Source organism: Hyposmocoma kahamanoa, unplaced genomic scaffold, assembly GCF_003589595.1.
Source record: "Hyposmocoma kahamanoa isolate Upper Pololo Valley unplaced genomic scaffold, ASM358959v1 78, whole genome shotgun sequence".
Classification (NCBI taxonomy): Eukaryota; Metazoa; Arthropoda; class Insecta; order Lepidoptera; family Cosmopterigidae; genus Hyposmocoma; species Hyposmocoma kahamanoa.
The window spans coordinates 4740195-4755411 of record NW_020653945.1 but is presented as its reverse complement, the minus strand read 5'-3'; the positions used below and the strand labels follow the sequence as shown (position 1 = coordinate 4755411).

Below are 15217 nucleotides of genomic sequence, written 5' to 3'. Positions count from 1 at the left end.
TATTCATTTGTATGATGTTATTTAACTACTTTCAATGCAATATTGCTTACTTTAATTATGTTACAAACTTAATTGGCTAATTGATTGAATATATTAAGTACTATAAAAAAGTAAGTAGGTAAGTAATCAAACAAATAATTGTAACTTACAAATTTTAATAAATTATGTCAGTTATATCACTTCTTTTTCTTCTTTGTAGTTTTATTATCTTTTTTCAGGTCTTTTTTCTGTACCTGAAAAACAAATTTATTATAAATATAAAATACGTATATTGATGATATTTGTGGTGGCATTTGAAAACATGCATATATGTATTGTGTAACACAGGTAAGATGTTTCACTTTTTTTATTATTATTTTATTTGCGATTAGCCGCCAGGTCATAAGCGAATCTTTTAACGAAACAGGACGTTTTTGGTTGAGCGGCTAGCGGCCCACCTCTCAACTACAGAACATAGTTGATGGGTGGGTTCGGGTGGCAAGACAGACGTTCCTTGTGCTTAGTTTTATGTCAGTCGATTTCAGCAGATACAGATTGCACATTTACGTGATCATGGATCTCTTCATTCCGAGTGAACCAAGAGGCATTGGCTATTGACCTCAGGATATAATTCTGTACTTGTTGGAGATAAAGTATGTTACTCTTGCTAGCCGTACTCTACAAATTAATGCCGTATGTCCAAATGGGTTTTAAGACTGAGTTGTAGATTAGAAGTTTGTTGTGTATTGATAATGATGAATTCCTTCCCACGAGTCAATGTATACCTATATTGGTATACATTGTGGTTGTGGTGGTGGTGGTTCGACAATGAAAAAAAATCCATGTTGTTTCTAGGGTCAGTTGCAGGTCAATGGTCAGCAGACATAAGTAAATAATCTCAGTACTGAATACTAAAAAAACCGACCTCAAAAGTTCGTGGAATTATGTAATTCCACACAGACAGATGAGATTTAACAGAATAGATGTTTGCCAAGTTTTAGTGAAATCGGTTACCGGAAAGCGCGCGAAACCGGAATCATCCCCTAGTTTGCCACCCTTTGTGATACCATCTTTCCAACAAAAGATCATCAAAAACGGTTCACAAATGCCGGCCGGAGTTATCGCGTAACATACATACAAAAAAACATACAGTCGAATTGAGAACCTCCTCCTTTTTTTGAAGTCTGTTAAAAAAACTTTGTTGTTCTGTGTTGGTTAGATAACTGGCTGTAAAGATAAAGTTTGAAATAAGACTCCACAAGAATTTAAGATGAAAGAATTGAATTTGATTCATGTGCTTTAGTATCTGTCATTGCATTGATTTAAATTAATGCTGTTCGTTTTTGCTTTTTTTTATAATATTAAGTGACGCGAAGAACAAGTCGTGCGCCTGATGGTAAGGCTACACGCCTGACCATAACAGTTGCAGTGTCACTCAGAGCTTTAAATCTCAAAGGTCTGAGGATTAGAACATAAGTTAAGTAAGCTAGAGGACGTTGGTTCGAATCCGGCCGGATCGAAGGAATTTTTTCTATGTTCGATCTTCGTATTAATAATTATAACAAACTAGTGCTATAATTTCACAAAAAATAATTGAATATCAATTCAATAAAAATTTAAAATACTACTGTTCTTAAAATAGTTAAGACTGCCACCGTGGCCCACCAGTTATCATGCTGGAATGCCATGAAGAGGTCCCGGATTGGGAGAAACATTTGTATGGCCTACATTTATTTCTCACGCGAGTTTGGGTTTAATTTAGGGTTGTCTATATATGTGTGTCCATGACACCCGCGATACAGGGTTTCCCTAGCGCGGGGCTATGAGTGAGAGTAAGAAACAAAAATTATGTTGGCCTTGGATCAACGCTGTAAGTTTTGGGTTTGCAATAAATCAATTGCTGCTTGCAGTGACGATGTCTGTACAGACCCTAAATATGTTAATAATAATAATAATGTAAGTACCTTTCCATAACCACTCAGGAAATGTCCAACATCATTGTTAACTCCCTTTTTCTTCCTCTTTGCACCACTCTGCAGTACACTCTTAGATATCATCTGTTGTTTTTCTGCTTTTTCTTTCAGTTTCTCTAGCTTTCTCTTTTGCATTAACTCTTTATAATTCACATAATCTTTTTTGGGTGGTTTTGCTCCTAAAATAAAGAGAATAGGAATATAATAAGTATCAAAGACCATTTTGCAAATTTTTAATGTTTGTTCTTTTTAAGCTATCTTCCTTGCACATGGTTATAAAGTTGTTGATTTGGGGAAAATGAAATTAAAATTATATGGGAAGGCAATTTTAAATATGTTGCTGGAGGAGGCAAATAGCAAAAGATATGGAGAAATGGATATAAGATATGGAGGATAGGCCTCTAGGCCTAATAGCTCTTAGCTCAAAATCCAGAGTTAACAAACTTATTAGTAATAATAAGTCATATTGTATTTGTGTACGCATTTCATACAATGTTTATGTGTTAAATAAATTAGTATGTTAGTTTCCAGCAGTAAAGGCTATAACTAAATAAATAAAATAGTCTGCAGTCCAATCCAAAGAAGTAGGGATGGTTACCTAAATTTATACAATCAATCATAATTGAGGAGCGTTGGAACTAAAACAGATAAATCACATTTTGGCATATTTCTTTTTAAATATGTTATTGTATTATTTTTGTATATACCTTTAACAATAATCAATCGACCAGTTCAATAAATGCTAGATTCGCTTCAAAAACCTGTCAGAAATACATGATCTAAACATAAACCTGCAAATGTATTTAATTTTCTGAAACAGTTTTATGATCAGAATACACTGATAAATCCGAAATATCACTATATTTAAGCTTGTTTTATTTCGTAAATAAATCAGAAAATAAATGTGATTTCTTATATTTTTAAAATAAAAACCTGTTGGGTCATCAAATGGCGACATATCCATATAGTCTGATAAAAAACTGATAACTTTTTTTCTTTAATCTCGACAGATATTGCACACCAGAATTATACTATTTACGTTAATATTTACGTTATATATTATTATTTCCTTAATGGTGGCCACTAGGCTTTGGTCGAGGAATGTGATCAGTTAATTCTGATCAACCGTGTTAAGAGAGCAGGGAGATAATATTGGCCAAAAACGCCAATGTCCAGTCTTTTGTGGAGGGAATACCTGATGATAAAGAACAATCATGGATAAACAACAAAGTAGAGCCTAATATTATTAAAGCACTCAGATAAAATCACACAAAATGTTAAGAAAAAGGTAATTAGAGGAGGAGGAGAATACAGGGAGGAAGGAGATCATATAAGGGCGAAGTCAGCTTAGGACATTCAAAGAAAATGTGATCAAGGGGACCCTCGTCCAAATCACATTCACACAAAGAGCGATATTTAGGTTACAAGACCGTGTAACTAATGCCAACCAATTGACATACTTCGGTCATGACATACTTTAATTCAGTAAACCTAAACCTAACTAAAAAATAGACGTATACATTTTCTATTTCTAAAATAATAATTGTCGTAATGGTTTTAAAAGTCACAATTAACCTAAACTAACAGCCAGTGCAATTTTAGCTTCTTCCTTTTTTGTCCCAACAAATCCAGACATTCCAAACTTAACCACTTCATGACGAATCTTTTTCAAGTCTAAATCTTTCTTTGAATAGATAGTTTCTTGTGGTCTATAGTTGTTTTTGTCGAATTCTAAAACTTTTTTCTTCTTTGATTTATGTGCTTCGAATTTTACCACTTGAAAGTTACTTTCTGCATTCTTTAGTGCCAAAGCAGCTTTTGTCAGCACTAAAGACATAATTTACTTCGTAATTGGACACTGTAGTCTCTTATATTCAATAAAATATTGAAATATACACAAACTCGTGCAACAACTATAAATTTAGCCTGTGAATTTAGCAAATTATTCAAAGTCCACAGACTACATAATTTTTTTTCTTTTATTTTCTCGCTATGACTTCCAGCCTTTGGCTATGACATTTCCATTGAGTTGCCAATTTTTAGTAATTCTTTCAAATAAATAAGAAAACGAAACTAAACGAATGCGCTTTTCTGTTTCTTCATAACTTACAGTTACAATGTCGTAAAGCAAAACCAACGCGAACCATATTAATATGAGAACAGAACCTTCATTTTCTTTCCATCCTCTAAGACAGAACCAAATCACCTGTCTGACTTTAAACTACCTTTAAACATTTCAAATCACAACACAATTTCTAATAAAAACTTCTATTTTATGCGTTTACACTTTTGTCATTTCATGTATAATAATAATGAGATCTAGTAAGATCATGCGCCCATAAACATTTGAAAAAAAAAAACGGTTCATCTTAATATTACCATTTGTATAAATTAACTGCTAAATTTTCATTTACCTCACTACGTGCATTTATTTTGTATATTGTTTTTTAAATGTAGTGATTTATTAATCACCAAGCGTTAAAAACCTTCCCTAACTTTAATTTTTAAATTTGTTATATGTCACAATGCTTGACCATAATGATATTCAATTATTTAAGAAAAATTATTTCACTATGTTATAATTATTAATACAAGGATCGAACACTAAAAAAAAAAATTCTTCGATCCGGCTACTTTCAAACCAACGTCTTTTATCAAATCATTCCAGAAGCTATGCCAACTAAGCCATGAAACAAACTAGCGGGCCTTTGATGACCTTCCACATTTAACGTTAACACCTGTCAAAAGTTGAAGTTACTGAACGAAAACGATGGAGCCAATAAGAGGTGGTGATGGTGTACTTGGTACTTGGTGTAACGGGTTGGTGTACGCAACTCGATGATGGTGTAATAGTTGGGTTTTTTCGTTATTGTGAGATCATTTTAAATCTCGTTTTTCTTTTATGTGGCTATGTAGTTAAAAAGCTATACAAGTTTATTTTATAATTCATGCTAAATAAAAGTCCAAAACATATTTCTAGACGTAGAACATAATAACGAGCCTTCAAAATTATATTTTTCAAATTTCGTCAATTTTTCCAGAATTTCACCGGAAAAATCTCCATTTAAAACAGTGATTTGAAATGCTTCGGAAAATTACCCAAAAAAGTGCCTAAATTTTTTCATGTTTTTTATTCATTTTAAAATAAATAGTAACACACTAGCTACTTGTCAAAGTCACGTCATCTGCACTTGTCAATGTCGCATTGACATATTGAATTTGTACGTATTTCGTTTTGTAATGAAGCGAAAATAAAATGCCGTGTCCTATTTTTAGTGCGCGTTTTGTTTGTTTTTCGCTTTGATGTTTTTCGTTCCGTTTGCGGTCGGGACTTACTAAAAATAATGTAACCGATATTGAGTATGTAGGTAGTTATATTTGGCACGAGCAGGTGGCGAGGCCAATAATATTTTCGGCTTTCATCGTTCGTGCGTAACTCTTCGCTGTTGGAACGTTTACATTCCATCTACATTCACTTTCATATTAACCGGCTTAGTTTTAGGAGCTATGATAAGTTTAACAGGTGTATGAAAAAAGTGTTAAAACGGTCTACCTCAAGTAAGCAATAACATGAAGAATAAGTTTAGAAATACAAACTCGACCATAAAGGCCGGGGATCTCCTATTGACTGAACAACCATTTGCGTTTGTTCTATCTTCAAAAGAAAAGGGCCTGCGGTGCGACAACTGTTTGGAGAAGTATGTACCTATACAGACATGTGTTTTGATGTTTTTATTGGAATACTCATTTTTGAGAACAGTTACATGTTTAAAACCACTACTGTGCTATTCCTACTTTCATATCTAAAAGAAGACCTTGTTTTTATTTTTGATTCATATTAAATATTTTTTTTAATTTGTTGGCTACTCAATTTTTTAAAATGAATTAGATGAAAATTTATATGCATGAAATGACAGTATATTTTCTAATGAAATGTTTAAATCATGGACTAATTAGTAGACACTCGACTTCTCCTATAGATAATAACTTTATTTTTTATTAATTTTACACTTTCAGGACATTTTAACTACATTTAATATGATTTAGCATTTGTATTTACAATTACATTATTAACCAATTTCTATATCTCACTCATTTGCTACTACAATGAATTAGAAGTTATTTATAGTTTAATGTTCTCTGTAAAAAGGCTGTATTAATAAATAAAAGCAAAAGTAATTTCGACATCATGTCTTATATGGATACTTCTTTTTTAAATCTTTTACTAATTTATTGTTATTATTTTTAAAGTTTTCAATTAGACTACTGTATTTATTATTCTATTTTAAGGTGTAAACATTACTCAACCCGAGTTCGTGTTTCAGGGGCAAGGTGTTGAAATGCTCAGGATGCCAATTTGTACACTACTGCGGCCGCATTTGCCAAAAGGAAGCTTGGAGTGATCACAAGGTCTGTGCCATACATTCCCGAATAGCAGTGCTCTCTTTGATCTTCTTTGTTTACTAAGACAGACAGGCAATAATATAATTTCCTAGGGAATATAACTGTTCCATATTTATGTAAAAAAATTCTATGATAACATCTGCACTTGATTCACGTATTATAAATATTTATAAACTTGCAGCTCTTAATAGAGCAGCAATAGAAGATGTATTAACTAAAGTAGTGGGTAAGTCACATAATTAAGTCGAATTTTTGCTCAACACGTTTCAAATCAATTTGTGGTCTTTAATCATGTATCCTTAGTGTGCAATCCTGCGTACGACTTTAATAAAAATAAACCAAATGAGGGTAGTTTCTTGCCGACGTCGCCTGCGCCCGCAGCCGTAGTGCTAGGGCTTTGGCGCGCAGTTTTCGTCGAGTCACTGCTGTGGAATCTCATAATTAAGGACTATAAAATGGTTTGAAACATGTTGAGCAAAAACTCGACTCAAATACGTATTTAAGTCGAAACTTACGTGAGTTATCTGTTATTTTAGTTAATATGTCTGACTCTCACGGCGGTTTTCTATTTAAATTAGAAGATATTTCAATTTTACTGTTTCTAATTTTAAATATGTTTCAATCACCTGATCCACCATGAAAATAGCATCCAAAACCATAAAACTGACTAGGTTTTAGCATCAATAAAAGCTTCTAATAAATCTAAAATGTTATGATGTTCATCATAAAATATAACTGGAGAAACTTGCCAACATGGGAAGCAGCATTATACAAATAAACATTCATTGTTTATACAAATGTGCTTTGTAACATCTATGATATTATCATTTAAATTATAAGGTACAACATTTTACGAATAAATCAAAGAAGACTCCATTTGTTTGTATGTCAGTCAGCTCGTGGCTTGTTGCCATTTTCTTGTCAACTGTTGAAGCTTTATATTTTTGTCCATTGCATTGGTTGTTTTATTTTAAACTGACCTGGGTTTTTGAGATGTTATAATAGCTAGTCTACATGAGCCTAGTTTTGAAACAGAGTATTATGTGCAATAGATTTTTAAATTGATTATTTTATTTAAGTGTACAATAGTGCACCCACAATGAGTAAGCATGTACATAATAATAATAATAATAATGATAATAAATAAAAATTCACTATAATATCGAATCAATTAAAAGCTCTTATTGATTAATTGCAAAAAAAATGTCCTATTATACATATATCCAACATTCATTAGAGTCTAGGGTTCCATGAAGGAGATATAAAATTATAAGAGAATAAATTCCCCTTTATAATATTTTCAGTGGGAATGCGCGAACCTCAAGCGAGTATCCCCGAAGGTGATTCCTGATGCCGCACGCATGCTCGCCAAAATCATAAACCGGCTGAATAGAGGAGATGGTAATTCGTACCGCGCCTTCTATTCCGCTACGTCGTTTCGGATGTGGAAAGATTTAATGTCGCGTAAGTGCAGTAAAGTCAAATGGACTCGACGAATAACAGAGTAGTTAAAATACTAGTCGGAATGCATTCGGAAAGCAATACGGATGCAGTCTTGCAGCGTAACTCCTATGACTTCGCTTACGTACAGTTAAGAGCACCTAGAGCTTGACACATAAGGTTGTATTCCAGAACTCTACTCAATGCTCTAGTCAGGATTTGAGTATGGTTTAAAGCACTCGAAATCATACTCAAGTCCCTGCCATTAGGGTCGTATTTCCAGTGCTTGTGTTTCCAGTGCAATCCTGACTTGAGCATTGATTAGAGTTCTAGATTACGACTCTCAGGGTCACTGCAATACTCAAGTCCTGATTTGAGTATTGAGTAGAGTTCTGGAATACTCAAGTCAGGATTTGAGTATGGTTTAAAGCACTCGAAATCGTACTCAAGTCCCTGCCATTACGGTCGTATTTCCAGTGCTTGAAATCATACTCAGATCCTGACTTGACCATTGAGTAGAGTTCTGGAATACGATCGTTCTTATCTAAGTGGCATAGAATTGAATTTAAGTCGTATATATATATGTCACCTTGACGTCCTCTTAACTCTGTAATTTTGTAATAAGCATACATAGACATAACTTCGGCTAAATTTGAAAACTTCGAAACTCCGTTTTTGGACGAAATCCCTTTTTTACTTTTTAAGCTCAATATCGGGCAATTAAAGCTTAATATATAATTGTTAGACCCCATTGTATAGAATTATATTTAGCAATTCTGTTTTTTGTGCGAGATTAGGAATTTAGCCGACGATAATAATGGCGCGACAATTAAATGATACATGTTCTTGCACCCGTAGTCTTTTCCTTACTTCTTGTCGCGTACCCAAACTTGGCGCATATGTTCTACTATAAGGAAAAAATGTGTTTATTTAGCTTCGTCAAAAGTTCTGCCCTTAACTCCTTCATTTTCTTTATGTTTTATTATTATGTTCAACATCCATGTCAATAGAACTGTAACTCTATTGGACAATAGAACAACTTTTAGTAGCAGTAGAGGTCCTTGTGAAAGAATTCGTCCAGGGAAGTACTGCCACCTTACCTATTTCTGCCGCCATGCCGTAATATGAGCTTTACTGCGTTCCGGTTTTGAGTGGTTAAGAGTGCCGGTGAAATTACAGGCACATGGGACTAGTCTCATGGTGATGGGCGCGGGTTTTCCACGTTGCGAATGCCGATAGTGCGAATATGGTTGCGAGAAAACTACAATGCGCAATGGCTTATTTTCACGAATGTTCAGTTGCGTGAAGGTTGAAAACCGCGAAAGTTTAAACGCGCCATGGTTCATTTGCGAGAATGAACGATTGCACGAAGACAAATTTGCGAAAACTGGAATGCGCGAACGGTTAATCCTACGATTGTTCATTTGCTTCACGGAAGTTTTAGTTGAGTTGTCAACAGTCTGGAATTCTTTCCCCCTTTCATTTACATAGGCAGGAAAGGGAATTCAAATATATGTAATTATACATATTACATGAACTTTCGAGGTCGGTTGTTTTTTTAAGTTATAATTATTGTTTGTTCGTTATTGAACTTTTGAGGTCGATAAAAATGTTACAAATTATCAACTTCCCTTTCTATGTAAATGAAAGGGAAAGAATACCGGACTACCATCCATTCATTCATCTGACTATCATCCATTGACCATCTTCGCCCTATCGGCATTCGCAATCACGTGGGAACCCGATGGGCGCAGTGGCAGCGCACATCTTTATGATTTAAAGCTCTAAGTGGCACTGCAACTGTTATGGGCAGGCGTGTCGCTTACCACTAGGCCCACGATTTCTTAGTTCCGCCATGTGGTATTATAAAATAAACTTTAATTTGAGATTACTTTGATGTGCCTAATTTGCACAAACTTGCACAGAGTTATTAAACCATTGAAGCATAACCTGTCTCTTGTTAAATTAGTTAATTATATTATTACACTATTTTTCAGACTACTCTGACTTGAAAGCGGACAAGAAAAGGATGGATCATTTTACCTCGCTCTGCGTCGTTCTGTACGAATTTCTTAAAGACATATCACTGCCAAACACGGTTGAACTTATGGGACTTTATGGAAGGGTAAGTCAGCCCAACCGTTTAGATAGTACAGTGAAATGCAGGCCGCCGTCGGAACAAGATAAGGCCAAGACAAAAATGTGAGGATAAAGTTAGCCACGTTTTATTTGTAATTTAAGGATTATTAATCATTACTGCATTTGGCATTTCCATAACCTGTAGCACATTTTTTTTTCAGATGGTTATTAACAGTTTCACGATCCTGGACAATGATATGAACTCTATCGGAACTGGCGTCTACCTGGCCTGTTCTATACTAGACCATAGCTGTAACCCTAACGCTGTAGCCACCTTCGATGGAAAGACCATTAGCATACGTGCTACTAAAGACATTTCATATTTAGACTGGGATCAGGTTTGATTTTTATGACACGAGATATTTCCTAAGAGCGGATTCAAACGGCCACTTTTAGCAACGATGCAAACGCGATGCAGTCGCTAATTGTCTACCTTTACATACGCTCACGATTTTAAGCTGGGAACCTACTACTCGAATTTATTTTTTCCGAAATAACGTTTGTTCGAATGTTCATTACACCGAAAACCGAATTATAACGAAACCGTTGTTCTCTCAGGATATGTTAGATGTTTATCGCAAAGACACGATTAGGTTCGGTTAGGTTTAAAAGAAAAAACATTTTCCTTTCAAAATTACTTTCAAGGTTATGAAAATTCGAGCAAACCATATTTCTGGAAAATGTGATTTCGGACTTCTGAAAGGTAACCCGCGTGACTGCATCGATACAAACGCGCGATTGCATCGCTACACCTGGGATTTATATCGATGTATCGATTTGAGCGTTTGTATCGATGCAGTCGCGCGTTTGCATCGATGCAATCGCCCATAAATCGCAAGTGTATCGTTGCAATCGCGTGTTTGCATCGCTGTTAAAAGACGCCATGTGTAACACTCTATTTCAATTGACTAAAACAGTTATGGGTAATACTCATAATACTATAACGTTTGAGATATTATTGGAAGTTCCACGTTTAATTTCCGTTTAACAACATTTAATTGTCCTCAAAAATCAATTGCGCGTTCTTGCCTTTTAAATACTTACCGTATATTTTGTAACCGATGTTCCAGATTCGTATTTCCTACATCGATCTGATGAAGACACCTTACGAGCGGCAGACAGAATTGCTACAAAACTACTACTTCCTGTGCGAGTGTGACAGGTGCATGGGTAAATGCTTTAGATGTGTATGCTATTTCTCTTATCTCAAGACACATCACACTTATATTAAGAAACCTATTGTGCAGCAATATTATTTCCTTAGAATGAAAAATAGAATGCCTTGTCCCCAAAAACTTTCAACGCTCGCACAGTACAAAAAGTAATGTCATCAAATGTTATAGAGGCTTCAAAAATATTCATGTGTCCATCTCCATCCATCCTTTTGTTTTTCTCTATTCTATGAAGATCTATATCCTTTCTTTCTGAAATATTTTATGTTCGTTGCAATGCACATGTGTCACAGATTGCATGAGGTCTGCAATTTAATCTGCCAAGCGGTGAATGTGTAATTAATTTCCGTTGTGTCTTATTGATCTGTATTTTTACAGTTGGTGTCCTTGAAAAAAACATTATCTCCAATGATTTACACAAACTTTACATTGATTTTTTATAATTTTAGATGAATCTCAACACAAGTTAGTTCATGCCGCGAAATGTCTGAACAGTGAATGTGACTGTCCTATCAACATTCCATGGAAACAGAACTGCCAAGTTGTCAGAAAGCCAGAGGAAACTGCAGAAAAAGAGGACGAAGATACAAGTGGTGGCTTTACTAATGGTCATCATGAAGAACTTAAAGAAATACCACAGAGTGTAGAAGATGGGTTACGTTGTGAAGAATGCGGTACAAAGTTCACTGAGAACCATGTCGAGAAATTTATCAAGGCAATGGAATTTACAGAAATGCATTTACAGAATATGAAAGGAGCTTCTGTGGCTTGTATCCTTTTACTTACTATAGGTTTATTGTGAGTAAATAAATGTAAATATGGTAGTTAATAGAGGTAGTATGGTAGTAGTAGTAGCACCATAAAACTTGAATGTTCCCATAAAATACTATCACGTCCATCCTCCACAAAGACACTACACTGACAGGAATTCAAGTTAGGTAGAGACTTTTTTTTGAACAAAAGACGACGTAATCCTGACGTAGTCCGTAGTCCTGACTACATCTCTGACGAGAGCAGATGACTCCTGAGATGTAATTTGTCCAGATAGACCGTAGAAATATAATATTTCTATCATCGTGTTGATGTTTCGTATCCTTGACCGCTTTGTATCAGATGTCGACGTTTGCAAGTATTGTTTAGAACGCCAAGAAGGTGTGTTACATCCACTGAATGTGATGCATGCGCAAACTCTGGATTACGCATTCGACGCGCTCATTGAATTTCAAATATGGGAACAGGCTTGTGCTTATGCCGAAAGACTTTTGCCTTGTTTTAGGTAAGTACATACATTGCAGTGATTTTATGTATTGATGGTTTTCCAGACATGAGTCATGCACATTTGGGTGTGTGTTGTCTTGTAGATAACCTCCTATCAGATGCTTCACAGCCTGAAATTCACTGAGAATACAAGCCTGTTGATGTCTCCAGTTACTGTCAGAATTGTTGCAGTTATAAAGATTGCAAGTTAGATTCAAAAAAGTGGACAATAATGCAAATTAGCAAATTTGCATTATTGTGCACTTGTTTGAAATCGAATTTGTAATATTGACAATTTCCAGGTTCTACTATGGCGAACGACACCCTTTACTGGCACTACTACATCTCAAATATGCTAAAATTCTCCTCTACAAAATGGATTCGTCAAAAGCTTTCTACCATCTGAAATGCTCTGAGAAAATTCTCAAAATCACCCATGGAGACAGGCATCCCTTGTATAAAGAACAACTCTTGCCTTTACTACGTCAAGCTATAGCAGAATCTTCATAAAACGTTTTGTGATTTTTTTTATGTACTATTGTCAATTAGTTTTGTCGACCAAGGCTGTGTGTGCAATAAATCAAATTAAGTTTAATTAAATGCTTCTTTTTATAACACACGTCATAATTAGCAGGTCTGTTCTCCTAAAATATAGTGCATAAATTGCTTGTTAGCTCGAGATAGTTTGTCACTTGTCAGGTATATCCACGGAAAAAAATCAGTGTTTTTTCTGTGGGTACAACAGAAGTGGTATTGAAGAGGTCAGTAAGGTTGGTACCTTTAAGCTTTGGTAAGCTTTGAAGAAAAGTAAACTAATTGCATATGTCAGGGAAAAAAAATTTTATTTGTCATTTCATTATAACATGGGCAAAATATAAATGTCTTGTGATGTCCTGAGTCCATTGTCTAGTCCAGTGTAAGGTCTCATGTGTCCTTGGATTAATATGTATGTTAGTAAATAATTGTCTGGTAATTGTTAGGGACTCGTCAGTCATATCTCATTCTCTTATGGGGTTGCTCTTCTTCTGCCTCTATAACCTTCATGCGAACACCACAAATCTCTGCACCGTGTAAAGCTTTAATGGCATCATCAGCTGCCTGTATGGAAGCATATCTAGCATATCCAACAGTTTTATTGGGCAATGTATAAACATTGATTAGATCCCCAAAACGACAAAAAACATCCCGTAAAACAGTAAATGGTGGTGGCCGAGGTTTACTCACTAGAAAACACCGTTTAGCTACTGGACTGTCAATATCAGCTAATGGCTTTGGTGGGGGTAATTTCACACTGCAGTAACTTAGGTCACTACTATCTGGAATTTTTTCCTCTAAGACACCTTGAGTAGCCAATTTGATAAGTTTAGAGGCTTCAGCAATTGCTTCTGCTAATTTTGCCAAGTCTGGTGTAGATGAACTAGAAGTTTCAGTAATGGCATTCCTCAATTTGTTCACAACATTAGGCATTGTTGCGAAGCTCTGCTCATGTGTGACATCAAATTTGGAATGATCTGGTTTTACAAATATTCTCACACCAGGGGGGTACTCAAGCTTATTCAATTTCTCCACCGCATAAGCTGCTGAAATTGGATTAGAGTAAAGAACAATGCCTTTGCCAAAGTTGTGAATTAAATCAACAAAGAAATCACAATGTACCATCCCAGGGATAAGATCAAATAAAGAATTAACCTGATGATATGCTAGATATGGTGCACACATAAAGTGAACACGTTTGTAGCCTTCTGGCCGAGTGTTCATCATGGAAAGTAGACTAGTTCGGACATTTGTAGATGTATTTGCCAAATCATTAAGCTTTGCTTCATAACTAGTTTCTTGACGTCTAGAGTAATAACCTCTGGGCTGTGCAAAAATTGCTCTATATATTTTGTCACAATTTTCAATGGCACAGGCTGCATCTGAAAACTTTTTGTATTTTATATAAGCAAAACCCTTAGATTCTCCAGTGTCTCTGTCTCTCTGTATTTGTATAGATATAATTTTACCAAACTCTTTGAAGTGTTCATCAAGCTCATTTTCTGTAGTGGTTTTAGGAATATTTATGAATACTCTCCTATACTTATCGTTATCCTCGTCATCAGACTGTATATCTGACCGGTTACAGGCCACCATAACTTTCAATGGACGAGTTGAATCTGGTAATACACGCAAATTCATGGCTTCCAATGCAGCGGCGGCTTCGGAAGTTTTCGAAAACTTTACGTAAGCAATTCCCTTGGGAAATCCTGAGTGACGGTCGCGAGGCATTTTGACGTCTTCTAATTCACCGAACTTAGAAAATGCATCTCGAATATTAGTCTCTGTCAACACTCTTTCGCAGACAACGAAAAGTCGTGAATACGCCGGATTATCATCAGAGCTCTCTTCTTTCCGCTTACGACGGTAATCCATTTTATTTTACGATGTTTTATATACAACTACAAGACAAAATCTTTTAGAACGAAGCGCCTATAATCGCCTAAAAGGTCAAATCATCGAATGTTCTAAAAGTGACCTGCCGCACCTGAATAAATTGTGATAAATGCAACGATACCTATTTTGTATTGGATAAAAACAGTATTACAAACAAACGCATATGACAACGACAAATTGTTATTTACTTCACTTCATTGTTTTATTTAAGTTAAGTTTGTCCCTTATTTGTCCCCATGAACTCAAATGAAAACTCCATTTTCGTAACGTATTAACGTAGGTGATCGATGACCATACGTCCAACCACAAACTAAAAAAAAACTAACATAGGTCGTCATAATAAAAGTGTTGCCAACGTCGAGTGAAAATGAAATTAACAAATTATAAAATATAGGCAATAAAAAATATATCTTTCTCAATGAA

General features: G+C 35.1%; 3 protein-coding genes across 3 annotated transcripts; 1 reads left to right on the top strand and 2 right to left on the bottom strand.

Annotated features, from left to right (window-relative positions):
- Positions 1 to 176: 176 nt before the first annotated feature.
- On the bottom strand, positions 177 to 3789 carry LOC113233327 (uncharacterized protein C1orf131 homolog). The gene is made up of 3 exons (XM_026468421.1): positions 3528 to 3789; positions 1944 to 2131; positions 177 to 233 (listed from the first exon to the last, which is right to left on the bottom strand). Exons 1-3 carry the CDS (start codon positions 3787 to 3789, stop codon positions 177 to 179), a joined length of 507 nt encoding a protein of 168 aa, XP_026324206.1.
- Positions 3790 to 5213: 1424 nt separating this feature from the next.
- Positions 5214 to 12925, top strand: LOC113232997 (histone-lysine N-methyltransferase ASHR1). The gene is made up of 9 exons (XM_026467926.1): positions 5214 to 5650; positions 6278 to 6362; positions 7661 to 7820; positions 9794 to 9921; positions 10097 to 10273; positions 11006 to 11105; positions 11557 to 11877; positions 12221 to 12383; positions 12667 to 12925. The coding sequence occupies exons 1-9, from the start codon at positions 5523 to 5525 to the stop codon at positions 12872 to 12874; spliced, it is 1470 nt and encodes a 489-aa protein (XP_026323711.1). The 5' UTR covers positions 5214 to 5522; the 3' UTR covers positions 12875 to 12925.
- Positions 12926 to 13192: 267 nt separating this feature from the next.
- Positions 13193 to 14788, bottom strand: LOC113233054 (RNA-binding protein 45-like). Its single transcript, XM_026468015.1, has one exon. The coding sequence runs from the start codon at positions 14771 to 14773 to the stop codon at positions 13352 to 13354; it is 1422 nt and encodes a 473-aa protein (XP_026323800.1). The 5' UTR covers positions 14774 to 14788; the 3' UTR covers positions 13193 to 13351.
- Positions 14789 to 15217: the final 429 nt, after the last annotated feature.